Raw genomic sequence first — 20636 nt, 5'->3', positions numbered from 1 at the left:
ATAAATTACTGCCTTCCTTCATCTCCCTCAAACACACACGGGTGTACACACATGCCACATCTGTTATCAATTTATTTTTCCTCCCTTATACAATAACTCCCTTACAGATAAAAAAAAATGACTTTTAAGTATCTGATATAACACACTTAAAAATAAAGTTCTTTCTCTACACGTGAGAGCAGAGGGAATGGTTTATTTCTCTCCTTCGACAGCTAGCCTCTCCTGGCTTAAGCTTCTGTTTCTTCCTCCTGGCTATTAACGTTGTCTCCAGAAAAAGAATGGAGGTTTCTGCTTTGTTTTCATAGCTGAGCAGAGGTACACATTCCCATTGCAAACAAAATCAGTTCAAAAGAACATGGAGAAGAACAATGATAAATCCAGATGAGCGGTGCCTTGAGGTGTTGCAGTTTGGAGTAAGAGGTAAAGGAATTCAAATGGGTCAGGAGTTTCCGGAAAATGCCAAGAGGCAAATCTCCATTGCTCCACCCTCCCTCCAGTTTCATCCCAGCCTGGCCTGACCTTCTGATAAGCAGAGGTAGAATCTCCAGGGGGGGAGACCTTCTGAGAGACAGTTCTGAGCACTCATTTACACATTCACTCCTCTCCCCACCCACCCCAAGCTGGCAGCAGCAAGATGGAATTCTCTAGAAGCACAGTCTAACTCCCTGAGATTGCTCTGAAGAGAACTGGCCCAGAGATGCTACAAAAAGCAGGTCACTTCAGGCCAGTTTAGGAGAGCCAAGGCCATGGCTGGTTAACAAAGGTGCTGTGTCTAGTTGGGCCTTTCTGTTTGCCTATACAACTTGCCTACCCACTTTCCATCCTAGCTCATCCCCGCCGTCTTCCATCCATCTGTAAATCCAACCACATTGTTTGTCCATTCACACGCCCTAGCTCTAAAATTTCTCCCCTCTCAGAAGGATACTTGTGAGAGAGAATAACCCCACCTTTTGTATTTCTTACTTGGTCTAATTGGTTTCGGCTTGATGTTGACTAGAGCTGTAAATATAATCCCTGTACCATTCATTGTTGGTCACAGATTCCCTCGCTAAATCTGGAAGCCCAGCCTACACACACAAACCTTGTGTCACAGGGAGGCCAGCGGTACTGCAGCCCTGTTTTGCCTTTCTCCCCCTTTCCAGAGTAGCTTGACAACAGGCATAGTCCCCTAACCGAACCAATGATGGGGAAATCATTTGCAATACTTGGTCATGCTCACACACAGATGACTGATACAGTTCACTGCCAACCTCCCTAATCATATCTGCATAATGTTAGAATTTCTGTCTGACATAAATAATGGAACTTTTCCCTCTGTCATCAAGAATATACAGAGGGGATTTTTTCCCCTGTGTATCCTTCCTATACCCTTCAATTTGTTTGTATAGGCTGGTTTTGCTTAACACAACCCTTCATCAATAGTACAACATACTTAAGATTTCAACCAGTAGCCTAAGATTGGAGAATATAAAGCTATAAATTCCTGTGTGTACTTGTATGTGCTTCGCAGGTAAATTAAGATTCCCAAACTACTATTTCCTATTAGGATACATGTAGCTCACTAATCCCAAATCTACTATTCTCAAATGGCACACAAATCTCTCAGTGAATCATAACTATTAGTATCTTATTTTATGAATCTGGAAGCCTATCCGTTAATATGAATTATTTAATTCAATGATCACTGGTCAAAAAGTACTTACAGAGCTAAATAGTCATCCTGCAATGTTGCCACATTTTCACGAATTATAGTTGAATAAGTATTCCATATTGAGATAAGTCTCTTTAACAGATACTTCTATAAACAATAAAGAAAATATACTGTTAGTTCTGCTCACAACACCCAATTTACACTGCTTTTCTCTTTGACTGAAAAGACATTAACAGAGAGGTGACAGATATTTCTTCAGAAGTAATCTTTATTTGTCACTAAATGTATAACTTTTAAAACCTCTATAGGTTCAGTTTCCTCAAACGTAAGCAATACGTAAACAATATGATGTGTGTCAGCACACTGCTTGGCACATAGTAGGAACTCAATAAATATCAAACATTCTTATCATTTACTATCACCCAAACATTTCCAGTTGTCTTTAAAATAGAGAAAAAATGGAGAAATATAAAACAAACTTTCTACCTTGAAACTTCCATGCTTAGTATATATATCTCTCTGAAAAAACAAGGAATACTGATTTATGCCTTGGATTAATTTAAGCCCTGACTCCAAAATAAAATTTCTTCAATTGAGCTATCGGCTGGTAAATAATAAGGTTATAATAGTCCTACACTTACCAATACATCCCTCAGAATAAATTAATGTTATTCATTGAAAATTTTTAAAAACAAACATTAGCTTTTACTTCTTCACTCAAAACCAGTGATCAGATGTTATCAGTGAGCCACCTTGATCCCACCAACAAGTGCCTTCTCCTACTGGTCGCCATGCCACATTCAAGTACGTTCCCATCAGCACTTTGTACACTAGATAAAAGAAAGTCTGGAACCCCGAAGTGCACTGCTCCAGACTCTCACTTGGAATCATCACCTACTACCCTTGCTGTTTTGTTTGTGGCCCTTAACTCTCCGAGGGGCTGCTTCCAAACTTTGGCTTTGGTTTTACCTGTGCCATCTTTCTTACAATCACTGTTAAAGATCTAATAACAGAAATTTCCCCTTTTATAGATGTTATTTTCCCCTTTTATAAGGACAAGTTGGCATGGTTATTTCTTCATTCATTAACTCTAATTTCGCCATCTCTCTTCCCAATATCAAAAGCAGCTTCAAAATGTTTACTTTTTTGGAATATAACTCTCTGGTTTTAAGTGCCGGCCCTATAAATCAGAGGATATAAATCATGGATATAGAAATGTGAAAAATCATTCTGTTAGACTAACAATCTTTTAGGGAAACAGCTGTTAATAGATACTATCCTTTTTTAATAAGAAAAAAAAGGCATACCATTTCCATCCACTTCTGGTTTCTTAAGACACATTTATACCTCACCAAGAATTAAGAAACTGTCCAAACTTCTCTCATACTCATCTCCTAGACCAGGTCTATGACTAAGGTATTTTCTTCTAAGAGTAAACAACCATTCCTAAGAAAATGAATATATACAGAACAAATAGACTATTCTTTTGGGAAAGACCACGTTCACAGACACTATCTAAAATATGGAAGGAGGAAGACAGAAATTAAAAAAAAAAAACCATCTAACAAAGAATGAAATTACCTTTAATAGTGGATATATATCATGGTTGTTCACATCAGAAACGAGATCCCTGGTCACTAGGTTCACCAAAACTGCATGCCACACTATGATTTCATCTTCTTCAGCAAGGTACTTGGTTAAATCAAGTGCTGTTTCAATCTCTATATAACTGTTTCTGTTTGGTTTAAAAAAAACCCACAGACTCAAAAACTCATATTTGTTCCATGCTTCAGTGCCTGACTTCAATAAGGTATATGAAACCAAGAAGCTAGAGGGTAAAAGTGCCATCTCATCGATGAAGTAGAACCCAAGCGATGTGGACAGACCCTCAATTTCAGCTTGATAGGTTCAAGTGCCCAAATTCTTGGAGGTTGTAGAAAATCCAGGCCAAATGTTGGGCTGATTGTCAGGCACTAGAATATTTGTGCATTTGGTATACATTCTTAAGAGACTATAATTTCCATTCAACAAGTATTAATTAAAAGTCATTATCTAATGCTCTGCCAGATACTAGTAGGAACACAAAACAAGTGTTGCTTACCAGCGAGGAGCTTATTACTTAGTGAAGAGCTGAGACTTGCACGTAAGAAGGTGTTACTCAAAGGCCCTAGCAGAGGCAACGAATACAATAAAGTAGCAAAGAAGAAAAATATACGCATGTGATGGGAGAGGCAGGGAGGCCTTCTGGAGAAGGAAGTTGAGAAAAGCAGTGAAGGAAGGGTAGGATTGGAATAAGTAGAGAGATAGAGGAAGGCAGTTTAAAGTGGGAATTAGTGCGATAGGCAAGAAGATAAAGTGGGAATTAGTGTGATGGGCAGACCAAGTTAACCGAGGCAGGGAATTTCTTTTATGTGTAGTGAGAGATGGGAGTTAATAGGTAAGGTAAATCAAAAGTGTGGAGAGCCTTGAGTATCAGGATGAAGAGTTTACATGGGGTGGGAAGGTGTTTAAACAGCCAGGGTAACATCATGAAATCAATACCTTAAAATTTTGTTGCAACCGTGCTGCAGAAAACAGAATGGACTTCTAATATAAATAGAATTCTAAAGGACTAAAGGCTGGAAGCTAATGCAATAGGCTAGGCAAAGGGTGATGGAAGCTTGGCTTAGCACGGAAGCAGTGAAGGTGGTAAGTGAGGTGAGAATCCAAAAGACATTCCCGAGAACCCCAGAGTGAATAGATAAGACATGATGACTTGATGGGAGATAGAGAGAGAGAAAGAGCAGTCAAGGTTATCTCTGATGTTTCAAGTGTGGGGATGGGAAAAGTAGTAGTAGCTTCGACAGACAGAGAGAAATTGATAGCAGGAGCAATGTAGAGACAGAAATAAAGTTCAGTGTTTAAGGTACTGAATTTAAATGACCACAGGATAAACAGAAGACAGGAGGAGACAAATAGACACCTAGATTTAGAAGTCATCAACATATCCTTTCATAAACATTTATTGCGTACCTTATATCTGCTAGGCACTGTACATGTACATAATAAAATGATCACTGAAACCATCAGAAGGCATGAATTATCCAGAGGAAAGATAGAAGAAAATAACATAACCATGATTGGTCTTAAGGATGCTCACGGCAGCAGGAAAAAGAGAAGTCAGATCCTGGAGGAGAACTAGGTTTGCATATTGGAGCCTCAGGAAGTCAAAAAAGAAGTTTGCAGGAGGATGTGGTTAACAGTATAAAGTCATGATAATCTTAGAGAAATGTTTCAGCAAAGTAGTGGGCGGGGAAATGTGCTGTACATCACATGGGGAAAAGTAGTAAAAAAACGAAGGATAAAATAGGCAGACCTTCATTCAAGAAATACAACAGGCCAAAGAAAGAGAGAACACACTGTATCATTTATTATGTGTACTCCTTAATTTTACTGTCTGGAATTTAAGTTCTGAGCATATATTCATTTTCCTGGTTAGAAACTTATCAGCAGAGCTTATATTGAGTAAATCCAATATAAATGAAATCAATAATTCTGTAATACACTAAAATTCAGGCTCATTAAAATTATACCTACAGTCATCATCATTGGGTAACAAAAATCACTTCAAAATATTAATTGATAATCTATTTAGTTCCAGAAACTTTTTTTTTTGGATACATCAATTACTTTATTTCCGTAACTTCCAGTATCTTAGAAAAATATGTATACATCTTCTACAATCTTCCTAAATTTATCCATTTAAACATTTAGGGGCTTCCCTGGTGGCGCAGTGGTTGAGAGTCCGCCTGCCGATGCAGGGGACACGGGTTCGTACCCCGGTCCGGGAAGATCCCACATGCCGCGGGGCGGCTGCGCCCGTGAGCCATGGCCACTGAGCCTGCGCATCTGGAGCCTGTGCTCCGCAACGGGAGAGGCCACAACAGTGAGAGGCCCGCGTACCGCAAAAAAACCCACAAAAAACCCCAAACATTTAGCAGTCTTTACAAATGTAAGTCTGAATCACTTGTATTTTACCTAAGTTTTTACTCGTGATTGAGATTTTTAAAATAATGATTCTTATACATTTTGCAATAATCCTATAAATATTTAAACAATATTACTTTTTTCTGTTTACATCATCTCTACTGCATCCTTCTAAAGGTTTTCCTTTAAGGGCTTCCTTTTTTTTTTTTTCTCATGGAAAGGCATTTTATTTTATTTATTTATTTTTACAAATTTATTTATTTTATTTTTGGCTGTGTTCGGTCTTCGTTGCTGCTCACAGGCTTTCTCTAGTTGTGGCGAGCGGAGGTTACTCTTCCTTGTGTTGTGCAGGCTTCTCATTGCTGTGGCTTCTCTTGTTGCGGAGCATGGACTCTAGGCGCGCGGGCTTCAGTAGTTATGGCACATGGGCTCAGTAGTTGTGGCTCGCGGGCTCTAGAGCGCAGGCTCAGCAGCTGTGACGCATGGGCTTAGTTGCTCCGCGGCATGTGGGATCTTCCCGGACCAGGATCGAACCCATGTCCCCTGCACTGGCAGGCGGATTCTTAACCACTGCGCTACCAGGGAAGCCCAGGGCTTCTTTTTAAAACATTGAATTTTCTTTGCTGCTCCTTTAAGAGTCTTTCAAAATTTCTCCATAATCAGTTTAAACCTTATTATACCAAAGTTAATTTGATTGAAAATATACGATTTTCATATAATTAACTACCAAGTTTTGACTTGAGAAAGAACATATTCCTTCTTGTCAAATTGTTGTAAAAAACATTGTTTTCTGTGGCTTTCATTTCTAATAGTAGTAGATGTTATTGCTCTTATCCTGATAATGACTTTTTTGAATTGCCTTTTTTTCTAATTCTTTTATTGTTGCAAAATACACATAACATTTGTCTTCTTAACCGTTTTAAAGTGTATGTTTCGCTAGTATTAAATACATTCATATGTATAACTGATTCAATTTGCTGTACAGCAGAAACTAACACAACATTGTAAATCAACTGTACTCCAATAAAAAGTTAAAAAAAATACATTCATAATGTTGTGCAACCATCATCTCTATCCATCTCCATAATTCTTTTCATCTTGTGAAACTGAAACTCTGTACCCATTAAACAATATCTCCCCATTGCCCCCTCCCACCCTCCTGCACCAGCCCTTGGCAACCACCAGTCTTTCCGTCTCTCTGACTCTGACTACTAAGTACCTCATGTAAATAGAAACATACAGTATTTGTCTTTCTGTGCCTGGCTTATTTCACATAGCTTAATGTCCTCAACGTTCATCCATGTTGTCGCATATTCTAGCAACTTTTATATCATAAATTCCACAATAACCACAGAATTTGATCCTAATCTTAATAAGTTAGGGCCTGTATGTGCTAAAGAACCAAGTTCATAATGATGAGATAATTATTTTTATAAATTTCTCAAGGTATACGCTAAAATGATGAAAGAAGAAAATATACTCACTTAGACAAGGAAAAGGCATCATCAACCAACTGAAGTCTGTGAATAACAGGAATAGCCTGCAAATGAGATCCAAAAATGTTCAGGAAAAGATGAGAACATTTTTAGTGAAAAAATAACTTTCAAAATAATAACAACATTAAAGATCATTGCTGCTTACAAAGCACTTTCATGTGAATTATGTACAGAGAAATGATCATTTCTAAGGATAGTTCCCATAATTTATTTATTATACATCTGCTTTTGATAAGTGATCCCTCTGGACATCAATCATAAGGCTTAAATATGGTTGAGAGTTTTGCCAAAATACTCTGTGAAAAACAGCATGTTAAAAAATAAAACAGGAAGCCAAGTTTAAAGGGCCTCTCCAAAACAGAAAGTATACATTAAATCGTATCACAACGTCCAAATTGTTGTCAGGGGACTTTTTGGCATAGGAAGCCTTAGAGAATATTACTTAGCTCTATTTTGGCAATAGTGAGGTACTCTTTTCAATGGTATCTCTCTTCTCAAGAGTTTACTAATTTGACACAATACCACCAACAGAGCCCTTTGAACCATGAAAAGGCAGGAGTCAACTGCCAACCTAACTCCTCAGGCTTCGGTTTGAGCTCCCTGGCGTTGTCAGGCCACAGGACTCTGTCTCAGCTTGTGTCCTAAGGGTGCCCAAAGTTTCCTACAGCAGTCCTTCAATACCCTCCCCAGCATGTTCATATATGTGGTCCCAGAAAATTTATCTTCACAACATCCCTTTAAGCATCTGAACAAGCCAAGCTTAATTCTTTCCTTTGTTGTAGCCACATATCTTTTCCGGCAGTAATAATAACACTTACATTTTCTAGATTAATATTAATAATAGAAATGTTTTATTTGCTCAGCAACTATGTTGTATGAATAACTGACCCCAGTTTTCCAATAAGTAAATCTACAAGGGTTTCAAGAAATCATAGCTATAATGGCATGACCTAGTGCTTCCATGGCTAAGACTGCCCTTAGAAATTAAAAAGAATTTAGCTACTCTGAAAAAGATTTTTAAATAAAGTATTATTATAACTGTTTTTTGTACCTTTATTCAAAAGACCAATGATAATTTTTAAAAATTACTGATCATGTTCTGAATGCCCAAATTGTGTCAGGCCTCTGTTAAACATACTACACACATCACCTTATTTAATCTTCACAACAACCCTTTAAGGTCTATTACACCCATTATTAAACTGATAAGGAACCCAAGGCATGACTGGGCAAACAAGAGGCCCAAGGTCACACATCTGGTAAATGATGAACAAAAATATGAACAGAAGTCTACCTGACCCAGAACCCGAGCTCTGGACCAGTATGCTGTGCACTGCCTCTTCTGCCAGAGAGGCTGCTATGTGACTCACAGAACTTTTGAAGAGAGAGACACCTAAGATATCTTTTAGTTCAACTCTCTAGTTTTATGAATAGAGACTAAATGAACAGCCCAAGATTTCACAGCAGAGCCAACTCTATAGACCTCTAAGCCAGCACCCATCTGCACCAATGGAGATTTGGTTTAATTCAACCAATTAAAATCTGACTGATAAGAGGTAGCCAATATTTTAATATTTCTATATTGCATAATAATTTACAGTTGTTTTTACAACTTAAAGCAATATTGGATTATTATTGATACCTTGTGAATTAAATTGTCTCCTTTGAGGGAGGGTGAAAATACAGTTTTTAGAAAATTAACATTTTCTAGCATATACGTACTGGCACATATTATGGGCTTTGAAATTTTAAGTATATGTTTACTTACATCACCTCTAATCCTCATAAGGAATAAGAAAGATATGATATTATTCCCATTTTAAAGTGAAGAAATTGAAGCAGAACATTTAACTTGCCTAAGGTCACAAAATTAATGGTTAATAGGAAATTCTTCTGATTTTTTACCTAGAAAGGTAAAATTATTGTGGAAAAGTGAGATTAATGTTCAAAAACTCAATGCATTCAACCAAAACCTCTCCTTTCTAAGAATAAGAAAAAAAAATCCAGTATGCCTTGGGGTCAGGGGTGGCAACAGGGGTCAGGTTCCCACCAGACAGGTTGATGAAAGCTCAACCTCTAAAGGCTGGAGAGTGCAATATTAATGATATTTAATAAAAGGTGTAAAAATATAACCTTACCTTAGGATCTTTTTCAAGCTGTTGATTTAATTTCTTCCAACCAAATTTATCATAGTTAACTCTATAATATCCAGTCATATTCAAATTTAAAATCACCCAGTCATGATCAGAATCTGAAACTTGCATTTCAGGGAATACTTCTACAAAGAAACAGGTGAAAAGTTTGAAATGGTACATTTTAAAAATATTTTACTACACATCTGGACTACACCCTCTTAATTCTAAACAATAAGTCCAATAAAACAAAAAGTAAAGATATTGTAAAATACGTATTGATCTTACCACATAATTATATTTTTTCACATATAATGGCTTTTGATCAGAAACTTTTCTTTAAAGCTCTATGTTCAACAAGAATGATACAATATTTTAGTTGTAAACAAGATAGCTTTCCAAAAGACATTTCAGGCTTCCCTGGTGGCGCAGTGGTTGAGAGTCCGCCTGCCGATGCAGGGGACACGGGTTCGTGCGCCGGTCTGGGAAGATCCCGCATGCCGCAGAGCGGCTGGGCCCGTGAGCCATGGCCGCTGAGCCTGCGCATCCGGAGCCTGTGCTTCGCAACGGAAGAGGCCACAACAGTAAGAGGCCCGCGTACCGCAAAATAAAAAAAAAAAAAGAAAGAAAGAAAAAAAAAAAGATAGACATTTCAACATTTTAGTCTCTGCCTTTATATATATATATATATATATATATATAAAATATATATATGTTTACACACATATATATATACATACACATATATATATTTGCATATATATGTGGAGATATTTTTTAAAATTTGTTACTTACTGCTGCTTTTATCTAGCCAGACTAAAGACTGTGTAGTTCCATTTTTTATCCAAAGGATAGGTACAATCCATGTGTCACTTTTTGGAAAAAAATGAAAAATTCAGTTAATGTTCACACATAAGAATATCAGCTCTGAGCCAATATTAAATAAGATAAAATAACTGAACTCAAATTCTTTGGCCATTCCCTGTGGATATGCAGGACTTTGCTCTTAGAATTATTCACTGTTGTTTCAGAAGTCAGTTTTGCTTTGGCTATTTATTTACTCTCTTCTTGTGTCTTATAGATTTGCTTCTTTTTATAACTTAAGGTAGCTACTAAGACTCTCCTGTATCTGAAAATTTCAAGGCCTGTTTATATTAAATTACAGCCACCTGGCCTTACTCAGGGGTCATTCAAATGCTACAGACAGACCCAAAGCCATCTGTGCCAAGAGAGTTGAATAATCAGTTAAGAAAAAGCTTGACAAACATTTCAAAATGCTTCTCCACCTCAAGCTTTCTCCTTGTCTGAAAAGTGTTCAACAAAAATCAGCCAGATTATTCATATTACCTGAATGCTGGCATTCTTCCCACATTGGTGGACATGACCTGGATGAAGTCGCTGACCACAGGGAGGACATTAGTCATCTGAAGAGACACACTACTTGGAATTTGGGCAATTATTTCCAATCTTGCTCAAATGCTCAAAAGTCTGGTTTCTCAGACTTTGAACTGAGGGTCTCTGTTTATGTGATAGCTAAGGCCACCTCTTCTTACAAGTCATGAAATATCATAGGGAGAAGGGACCTGCAGGTCTCCTGTTCCTGCCCCTGGGGTTTTAAAGAAAGAGTAGGACAACTTGAAAATTTTGGTGGTGATATATGAAAATTAATTACTCATTTGTGCTGATACTTACTATAATGAGATCTGAGGATCAAAAATTTTATCAAAAACAGTTGGAAGGGCTTCCCTGGTGGTGCAGTGGTTAAGAATCCACCTGCCAATGCAGGGGACACAGGTTTGAGCCCTGGTCCAGGAAGATCCCACATGCCGTGGAACAACTAAGCCGTGCGCCACAACTACAGAGCCTACACTCTAGAGCCTGTGAGCCACAGCTACGGAGCCCACATGCCACAACTACTGAAGCCCACGAGCCTGGAGCCTGTGCTCTGCAACAAGAGAAGCCACTGCAATGAGAAGTCTGTGTACTGCAACAAAGAGTAGCCCCCTCTCACCACAACTAGAGAAAGCCCGCACGCAGCAACGAAGACCCAACGCAGCCAAAAATAAATAAATAAATAAATTTATTTAAAAAAACAGTTGAAAATTATCTAACAAGAAAGAGAAGGAAAGGGAAGGAGAAAGTGATGAATGCTAAGCCACTTTATACTTATTATTCCATTTCACTTCTACAACAATCCCCTGGGATATATGTTATTACATTTACTTTATAGATAAGGCAAATGAAACTCAGAGATTTTGAATAAGACTTACCTAAGGTTTGAATTTGGGATCTATAATTCTAACATTTTAGATATGGCTACAAAAGCACAGATAAGTACATGGGCAGACATGCACAGAATTATTCCTCAAGGATACAGTCACCATTCAGTTTCGTTTCTAGGGAAGGGAAGACAACATTGCAACAGGATCCCCTTTCTTCTTAACTAACAGGAGGCATTTCAGGCTCTATTTTACTGCCTTTCACACAGAATTCCGACTAATTCATGACCTCTGTCTAAAGGACAGAAGAGAATGCATAACACCCAAAGCTTTGGTCGTGGGTGTGGCCCTATATCCCAGGGGAGGGGCACTGCTTGAATCCCTAAATGCAGGTCTCTGGCCTTGCTCAGCACATGAGGGGCTCTGCCCCATCCTAGCACACCAGCGACATCCTGCATGGAACACTCAGTCACCATCCCAGAATCACCCCATGGAAGGGTGTGTATCCAGTAGGGGTTATGCTTCCTCACCCACAGGCTGGTTTCCATTTGATCACAGCTCAATCCCAAGGAAGGTGAAGACAGAGGAGTAAATCTACCTACTTGTGGGTTAGAAGGGTCTGATTTTTAACCTTTCCAAGATAAAATGGCTCCTGTTTCATGACACCAGTAGATACATTTAAGGTGATAACTGGAAAACCACTCTGGTGTGTCCAACTGTCCATGATGCTTTTTACTGTTGCTGGCAAAAGAATTTTACTCTGGTCATCTATGGCCTGTTTTAAAAAAATCATCACAAAACAGATATTTATCATCAAAATCTTTTGAGGTAGCAATCTCCTAAAAGAAACTACATAGCTATTCTCTTCCTCATTCATATAGTACAGTAATTCCCAGTGGGTGATATTCTGGACCAAATTTAATTCTGTTCAACTCTCTATATATGAATGGTTCCTTAGTGCATTCATTCATTCATTCATTCATTTACTGACCACATTTTTTATGGATCTAACATATGCAGGCTCTCTTCTGGGCATTGGGAATATAGTGGCAAAGACTAAAGAAGCAACCCCTGACTTAAAGGAGTGTCACAAACAAGGAAAGATGGTTTTCCTGTGTCATCACCATACACACATGGCCTCCCAATCTTACAAAACAACTCAGCAAAAACATGGCAGGAAGTGTGAGAATTACCATTTGAAAATGCCTCCATAGATCATCTTGCTCAGCATTTGAGTAAGAAAATGTCTCCAAGTATGACTGCCAAAATAGAAAAGTTAAGGTTAAGATAAATAACATGCCAAAGCAATTTATGTTTACTGTTTTCCAGGTAACAACAATTTTGTAAACTCACCTTAAGTGCGCTGATAAATATTTTCTCATTCAAGAAACTAGAAAGCATCCGGGCCAGAGACGCTCCCTAAGACATAAGAAGCTGTCCATTATTTAAACAAAATTCGGTAATCTAAATATTGACGCATTCCATTCTGACAAGCAAGATTCTGGGCTGTGCTTCTGATTGCATTGCGCACTTTAGTTGAATGTCTGGGTTATCCCCAAATGTGCTAATAAAATAGGAGACTGTCACTAATTAATAGGTAAAAGATGAGAAAATGTCCTACATATAAAGAGTTCAGGGCGCAGTAAAGTTTTTAAACTGAGATACTCATACGGCAAGTGTAAAGAAAAATTGTTGCCTGCCATTCCAGTTCTACAAGGATCAGCCATTAGCCACTGCAGATGCCCACTGAGAGTGCACCCTGGGGGGAATTCAGGATGGAGAAAAACAGGAAGCATTCTGTGCTTTGAATATCCTGGCCCCTAGATAGTTAAGATGCATATGTAAGGAAAAATTTCAATGACCCCAGATTCTTACATTTTTCCATATACAGAAAAGCACTAAAATTATTAACTTGGGATGTCTGTTCCTTGTGATTAGCAGTAATCTTTTTATGCTTGACTGCATGTTTTTCCCAGCAAAAAAAGTTCAGATATATCCTGGCCCCTCCCTTACCACTTCGGAGTAGTTTCTCAGAGCACTCTGAGAGGCTGTCTCCTGGGCTATAGTCCTCAGTAAGATTCCTGAATAAAACTTAACTCACAACTTTTATGTTGTGTGTTCTTTCAGTCGATACAAGAACAAATTTCTACCAAGCAGAAGGGTTCACCTTAAAAGTAGCAAGCTAAGTCTATATTAATAAAGGTAGATGATACTGAGCACCTATTGTAGTTGATTAATATTTACTAGATAAGAACTGATTTAACCACGTTTTCTGAAATCCATCTATTGAATAATATTAAGGTTTTTGTACCAAAGTTGTGTAGTAGCACGTTAGTCTAGGACCCTTAGAATCCATTTTATGTAGCTTTCTCCAAGAGTGCAGAACAAATGTAAATGTGTAACTGATTTTACCTTGTTGTAAGTAAATAGGTCAAAGAGCTCGTTTATTTCATTGGTTTCTGTGAAATTTTCCACCTTCATGGAGACGGCTCTAGATACCAGGGCGTGATCTTCTCTGAGGACGCCATGTAAAATGTTAGAAAAAAAGATCTCATTCTAAAAGGAAAACATTGAGCCACGTTAACTTCTGAGGTGTCACAGAAACACAAAGTTCAATGTTCCTAAAATACTTTCAAAAACTAACACTGAAGAAGGGAAAAATCAATAATTGAGAAGTACTCTTTGGGCTACAATGGGCCAAATAAGTTAGGATTCCTTGAATAACAAAACTCTAGGATACTTTCCTTCCCATTTGGTATCCATTTGTATTTCAATTAAAAAAAATCAATCACAAAAGTTAATGTGGTTTCCAAGAGAGACATCTACATTCCCCTAAGGAGGTTCCTGGCCACCCAGACAGGTCCTCCAGGTAACAGCATCTCTAGGTGGTTTCAACCCTCTAGAATTTTATTGGTAATCTTATTAGCAATCCCTTAAAATTTATCAGCCTCTGTTACAGGGACATTTATCAACCAAAAGCATGCCAGATTTACAAATTCACAATGATGCTGATGTAATATGAGTTATTAGAAATAAATCCACAGATTGGATACTCATGCATTAAGAGATGGCAATTATTTATATTTTAATAAGTACAGAACTCTCCAAAAGACTAGATCTCTCTCAGACACATGACAAGGGCCATTTCTTTCTGAAGGAAAGCTAGAAGGAAAACCAAAGAATAGTCAAGAGGTACCTGGGAAGACAGAGCCAAAGAAAGGGCAGTGGAGAAGCTACAGGGACAGCTCACTCATACCCTGGAGAGCCGGGCGAGCACTTGGTGATCTCCATGAAGTCTCAGCTCCCTAGTGACTCTTGCCAAGGTCCCCAAGTTGACTCTCTAACCTCTCAACAGTGTCAGATAAATTTTCAAACGCTGCCCCACTTCCATTTGCCAATGTTCCAATCAATCCTCTCCTATTAGCACATTATGTTTAGATTTATTAATACTTTGGTTAAGCTATCATCAAACTCCACTCTTCCCCAAATGAGAAAGCCTGTCATTTAGAGCAATGCATGTGGAAACTTTAATGTCGATAAGGATCCCCTGGGGATTTTGTCAAACTCATATTCTAACAGTTGGTCTGGGCTGGGGACTGTATTTCTAATAAACTACCAGATGATGCTGATGTTGCTAGTTTGAGAATCACACTCTGAGAAGCAAGGATTTAGAGGAGACATCTGCCTAAGTCTGACCTTATTCATTAAGTATAGATTTTACTAATTTAACACCCAAGAGCTCTTGAGAGTGTGCACTGTTGACCCATAACACAATGAAGAAAATAGCAAAAATAAAAAACACCCATAAGCCCACACCCTACATAACTCCCATTAGAATGTTGTTAGTCCAGCTCTTTCCAATTTCTTTTCCTGTCTATTTATTTATTCTCATATTTGTAAAAACAACCTTTTTTATTTACTTATTATAGTATTCATTGAGAAATTTTGCTGTCTTATCTTTGTAACTATTCCTAATAATGGCCACTGCATTGTGAGTGAAATAAACATAACTTGGAAAGAAATAAACCAAATCTTAATCATGGTTATCACAGGGTGGTCAAATCACAGATGATTTTCTTCTTTTCAAAGTACTGCAGATATAACTTTTGCAAAAGCAAAACATTAAAATAAATAAATACACAGCTGCAAAATACCCCATAACGTCGATGGACCATAGTTGACAACCATTTCCCTATTAGTTAGGCATTTAAGTTGCTTCAAGTTTTGTTTTGTTTTGTTTGCAGTTATAAAAAATGTATTAATGAACATTTTTGTACATATAGCATTTTCCATATTTTGTGGGGGTTTTCTCTCTCAGAATGGATTGTCTGTCTCTCTTCTGCCTGCCTGGTATAAGGTTTTACATAATCTTCTTGGTTTCATCAGAATCACACAAGATAACTGTGACTAATGAGACAAACACCTCTTCCTCAACATCCCTCAGGTTTTTCTACTCTGGGCCTCCCATAAGGTGATGCTCATCCCAGCCTGTTCCACCCCTGAAGGGAAACTCTATGTAAAAAGTGATACCAGCATTTTAAAAAACATTATCTAGCTACTGCATACAGTGATTGGATAAAGCGATTCTAGACACTCACCATTACTTTCTTCCTGCAAGCTGTGAGATCCCAGAGAACAAAACCTGTTTCTATTAAATCTACTATTATCTTAAGAAATATAACAGTATTTATGATAATAAATTTGTGTGGAATATCAATGTGGTTAAAAGCACAGGCTTTGGAGTGAGCTGCCTGGATTTGAATCCTACTGCAGCCTCTTAGGAGTTGTGTGACTCATAAAAGGCAACAAACTTCATCACTCTGAAACTCAGTTTCACCTCCGAAAATGCAGGAAGCAACACTGTCCTCACTGGATTATTATCAGGTCTAAATTAATTTACATAAAATTTTTAGCACTGTGACTGGCAAGTAGAGTATGCTCAATAAGGGTTAACCACTACTGTGATTATATTATTATTATTATTTCTTCAGAGTTGTTTGGAGGCTTGAGTCAGATAATGTACACAATACTCTATAAGCACATAATGAGTGCTTAGTAAAATGGTGGCTGTCACAACAGTGACTGTTAGATACTCAATAACCTATTGAATGACTGTATAAAACTTATTTTACAGATGAGGAATGAAAGCTCAGAAATGTTCAGCTACTTGCCTCAGCTTACAGTGATCATAAAAGCATAGCGAGATCTGACAGGCTGCAAGGCCCTTATGTGCCCTTTCCCCTCCACCGAGACTGCTGCTTCCTTAGACCAGGCAGAAGAAGGACGGAAAAACATCAGTGAGTAGCAATGTCAGAGCTGGAACTTCAGAGATCAAGAAACCAATTGGAATGTTCTGAATCCTTGACCATGACCCATTCATCTCGTACTTTAATAATTTTCAGCTGAAATTAGACCAGTTAGAAAAAATGGAAATCTGTATCTGCATATGGTTCTGTGATGCTCTTTACTCAATTTCAGTCTAATGACTAGATTAAAAAGAAGCCAAAGATTTGATCTCTCAAAGATCATTGAAACAGGGCCTTAAGCTTTTAAAAAACAAAGCTCATGGCAATTTTCTCAAGCTCCAGGATCTGACACTCCTCTGGCAAGGGTTATATTTCACTCATCTCAACATGGGATTGAGAAATGTACACTCAGAAAAGAGTGATTAAGAATCAATGATAAGGGCACATTGGTTCAAGATGGCAGAGTAGAAGGATGTGCTCTCACTCCCTCTTGCAAGAGCACCAGAATCACAACTAACTGCTGAACAATCATCGACAGAAAGACACAGGAACTCACCAAAAAAGATACCCCACATCCAAAGACAAAGGAGAAGCCACAATGAGATGGTAGGAGGGGCGCAATCACAATAAAATCAAATCCCATAACTACTGGGTGGGTGACTCACAAACTGGAGAACACTTATACCACAGAAGTCCACACACTGGAGTGAAGGTTCTGAGCCCCATGTAAGGCTTCCCAACCTGGGGGTCCAGCAACGGGAGGAGGAATTCCTAGAGAATCAGACTTTGAAGCCTAGCAGAATTTGATTGCAGGACTTCGACAGGACTGGGGGAAACAGAGACTCCACTCTTCGAAGGCACACACAAAGTAGTGTGTGCACCGGGACCCAGGGGAAGGAGCTGTGACCCCATAGGAGACTGAACCAGACCTACCTGCTAGTGTTGGAGGGTCTCCTGCAGAGGCGGGGGGTGGCTGTGTTTTACCGTGAGGCCAAGGACACTGGTGACAGAGATTCTGGGAAATACTCCTTGGTGTGAGCCCTCCCAGAGTCCGCCATCAGCCCCACCAAAAAGCTGGGTAGGCTGCAGTATTGGGTTGCCTCAGGCCAAACAACCAACAGGGAGAGAACCCAGCCTGACCCATCAGCAGACAAGCTGATTAAAGTTTTGCTGAGCTCTGCCCACCAGAGCAACAGCCAGCTCTACCCACCACCAGTCCCTCCCATCAGGAAACTTGCACAACCCTCTTAGATAGCCTCATCCACCAGAGGGCAGACAGCAGAAGCAAGAAGAACTACAATCCTGCAGCATGTGGAATGAAAAACACATTCACAGAAAGAGAGACAAGATGAAAAGGCAGAGAGCTATGTACCAGATGAAGGAACAAGATAAAACCCCAGAAAAACAACTAAATAAAGTGGAGATAGGCAACCTTCCAGAAAAAGAATTCAGAATAATGAGAGTGAAGATGATCTAGGACCTCAGAAAAAGAATGGAGGCAAGGATGGAGAAGATGCAAGAAATGTTTAATGAAGACCTAGAAGGATTAAAGAACAAACAAACAGAGATGAACAATACAATAACTGAAATGAAAAATACACTGGAAAGAATCAATATTCAACAGAATAACTGAGGCAGAAGAACGGATAAGTGACCTGGAAGACAGAATGGTGGAACTCACTGCTGCAGAACAGAATAAAGAAAAAAGAATGAAAAGAAATGAAGACAGCCTAACAGACCTCTGGGACAACATTAAACATAACAACATTCACATTATAGGGGTCCCAGAAGGAGAAGAGAGACAGAAAGGACCCAAGAAAATATTTGAAGAGATTATAGTCCCAAACTTCCCTAACATGGGAAAGGAAACAGCCACCCAAGTCCAGGAAGTGCAGAGAGTCCCATACAGGATAAACCCAAGGAAAAACACACCGAGACACATAGTAATCAAATTGGTAAAAACTAAAGACAAAGAAAAACTATTGAAAGCAGCAAGGGAAAAATGACAAATAACATACAAAGGAACTCCCATAAGGTTAACAGCTGATTTCTCAGTAGAAACTCTACAAGCCAGAAGGGAGTGGCATGACACATTTAAAATGATGAAAGGGAAGAACCTACAACCAAAATTACTCTACCCAGCAAGGATCTCATTCAGATTCAATGGAGAAATCAAAAGTTTTACAGAAAAGCAAAAACTAAGAGAATTAAGCACCACCAAAGCAGCTGTAAAACAAATGCTAAAGGAACTTCTCTAAGTGGGAAACACAAGAGAAGAAAAGGACCTACAAAAACAAACCCAAAACAATTAAGAAAATGGTAATAGGAACATACATATCAATAATTACCTTAAACGTGAATGGATTAAATGCTCCAACCAAAGGCCACAGGCTTGCTGAATGGATACAAAAACAAGACCCATATATATGCTGTCTACAGAGATCCACTTCAGACCTAGGGACACATACAGACTGAAAGTGAGGGGATGCAAAAAGATATTCCATGCAAATGGAAATCAAATGAGAGCTGGAGTAGCAATATTCATATCAGATAAAATAGACTTCAAAATAAAGATGTTACAAGAGACAAGGAAGAACACTACGTAATGATCAAGGGATCAATCCAAGAATAAGATGTAACAATTATAAATATATATGCTCCCAAAATAGGAGCACCTAAATACATAAGGCAACTGCTAAAAGCTATAAAAGAGGAAATTGACAGTAACACAATAATAGTGGGGGACTTTAACACCTCACTTACACCAATGGACAGATCATCCAAACAGAAAATTACTAAGGAAACACAAGTTTTAAGTGACAATAGACCAGGTAGATTTAATTCATATTTATAGGACATTCCATCCAAAAAGAGCAGATAACACTTTAATGGAACATTCTACAGGATACATCACATCTTGGGTCACAAATCAAGCCTTGGTAAATTTAAGAAATTGAAATCATATCAAGTTTCTTTTCCGACCACAATACTATGAGACTAGATATCAATTACAGGAAAAAATCTGTAAAAAATAAAAACACATGGAGGCTAAAAAATACATTACTTAATAACCAAGAGATCACTGAAGAAATCAAAGAGGAAATCAAAAAATACCTAGAAACAAATGACAATGGAAACACGATGACCCAAAACCTATAGGATGCAGCAAAAGCAGTTCTAAGAGGGAAGTTTATATCAATACAAGGCTACTTCAATTAACAAGAAAAATCTCAAATAAACAATCTAACCTTACATCTAAAAGGAACTAGAGAAAGAAGAACAAACAAAACCCAAAGTTAGTAGAAGGAAAGAAATCATAAAGATCAGAGCAGAAATAAATGAAATAGAAAAAAGAGCAAAGATGAATAAAACTAAAAAGCTGGTTCTTTGAGAAGATAAACAAAATTGATAAGCCATAGCCAGACTCATCAAGAAAAAGGGGGAAAGGACTCAAATCAATAAAGTTAGAAATGAAAAAGGAGAAGTTACAACAGACACCTCAGAAATACAAAGCACCAAAAGAGACTACTACAAGAAACTCTATGTCAATAAAATGGACAACCTGGAAGAAATGGATAAATTCTTAGAAAGGTATAACCTTCCAAGACTGAACCAGGAAGAAATAGAAAATATGAACAGACCAATCACAAGCACTGAAATTGAAACTGTGATTAAAAATCTTCCAACAAACAAAAGCCCAGGACCAGATGGCTTCACAGGTGAATTCTATGAAACATTTAGAGAAGAGCTAACACCCATCCTTCTCAAACCCTTCCAAAAAATTGTAGAGGAAGGAACACTCCCAAACTCATTCTATGAGGCCACCATCATCACCCTGATACCAAAACCAGACAAAGATACTACAAAAAAAGAAAATTACAGACCAATATCACTGATGAATATAGATGCAAAAATCCTCAATAAAA

General features: G+C 38.2%; 1 protein-coding gene across 1 annotated transcript in view; it reads right to left on the bottom strand.

Annotated features, from left to right (window-relative positions):
* Positions 1-20636, bottom strand: part of LVRN (laeverin) — an 83155-nt gene that overhangs the window by 11388 nt on the left and 51131 nt on the right. Inside the window, exons 7-15 of the mRNA XM_030869841.2 lie at positions 13877-14020; positions 12818-12883; positions 12658-12723; positions 12067-12239; positions 10041-10117; positions 9252-9391; positions 7102-7157; positions 3233-3386; positions 1704-1798 (exon numbers count right to left, since the gene is read on the bottom strand). Coding sequence (XP_030725701.1) covers positions 1704-1798; positions 3233-3386; positions 7102-7157; positions 9252-9391; positions 10041-10117; positions 12067-12239; positions 12658-12723; positions 12818-12883; positions 13877-14020 — 971 coding nt within the window. The remainder of the gene's footprint in view (positions 1-1703; positions 1799-3232; positions 3387-7101; positions 7158-9251; positions 9392-10040; positions 10118-12066; positions 12240-12657; positions 12724-12817; positions 12884-13876; positions 14021-20636) is intronic.

The sequence above is a fragment of the Globicephala melas genome, chromosome 3 (genome assembly GCF_963455315.2).
Source record: "Globicephala melas chromosome 3, mGloMel1.2, whole genome shotgun sequence".
Taxonomy (NCBI): Eukaryota; Metazoa; Chordata; class Mammalia; order Artiodactyla; family Delphinidae; genus Globicephala; species Globicephala melas.
This window is presented reverse-complemented; position numbering and strand designations above follow the sequence as displayed.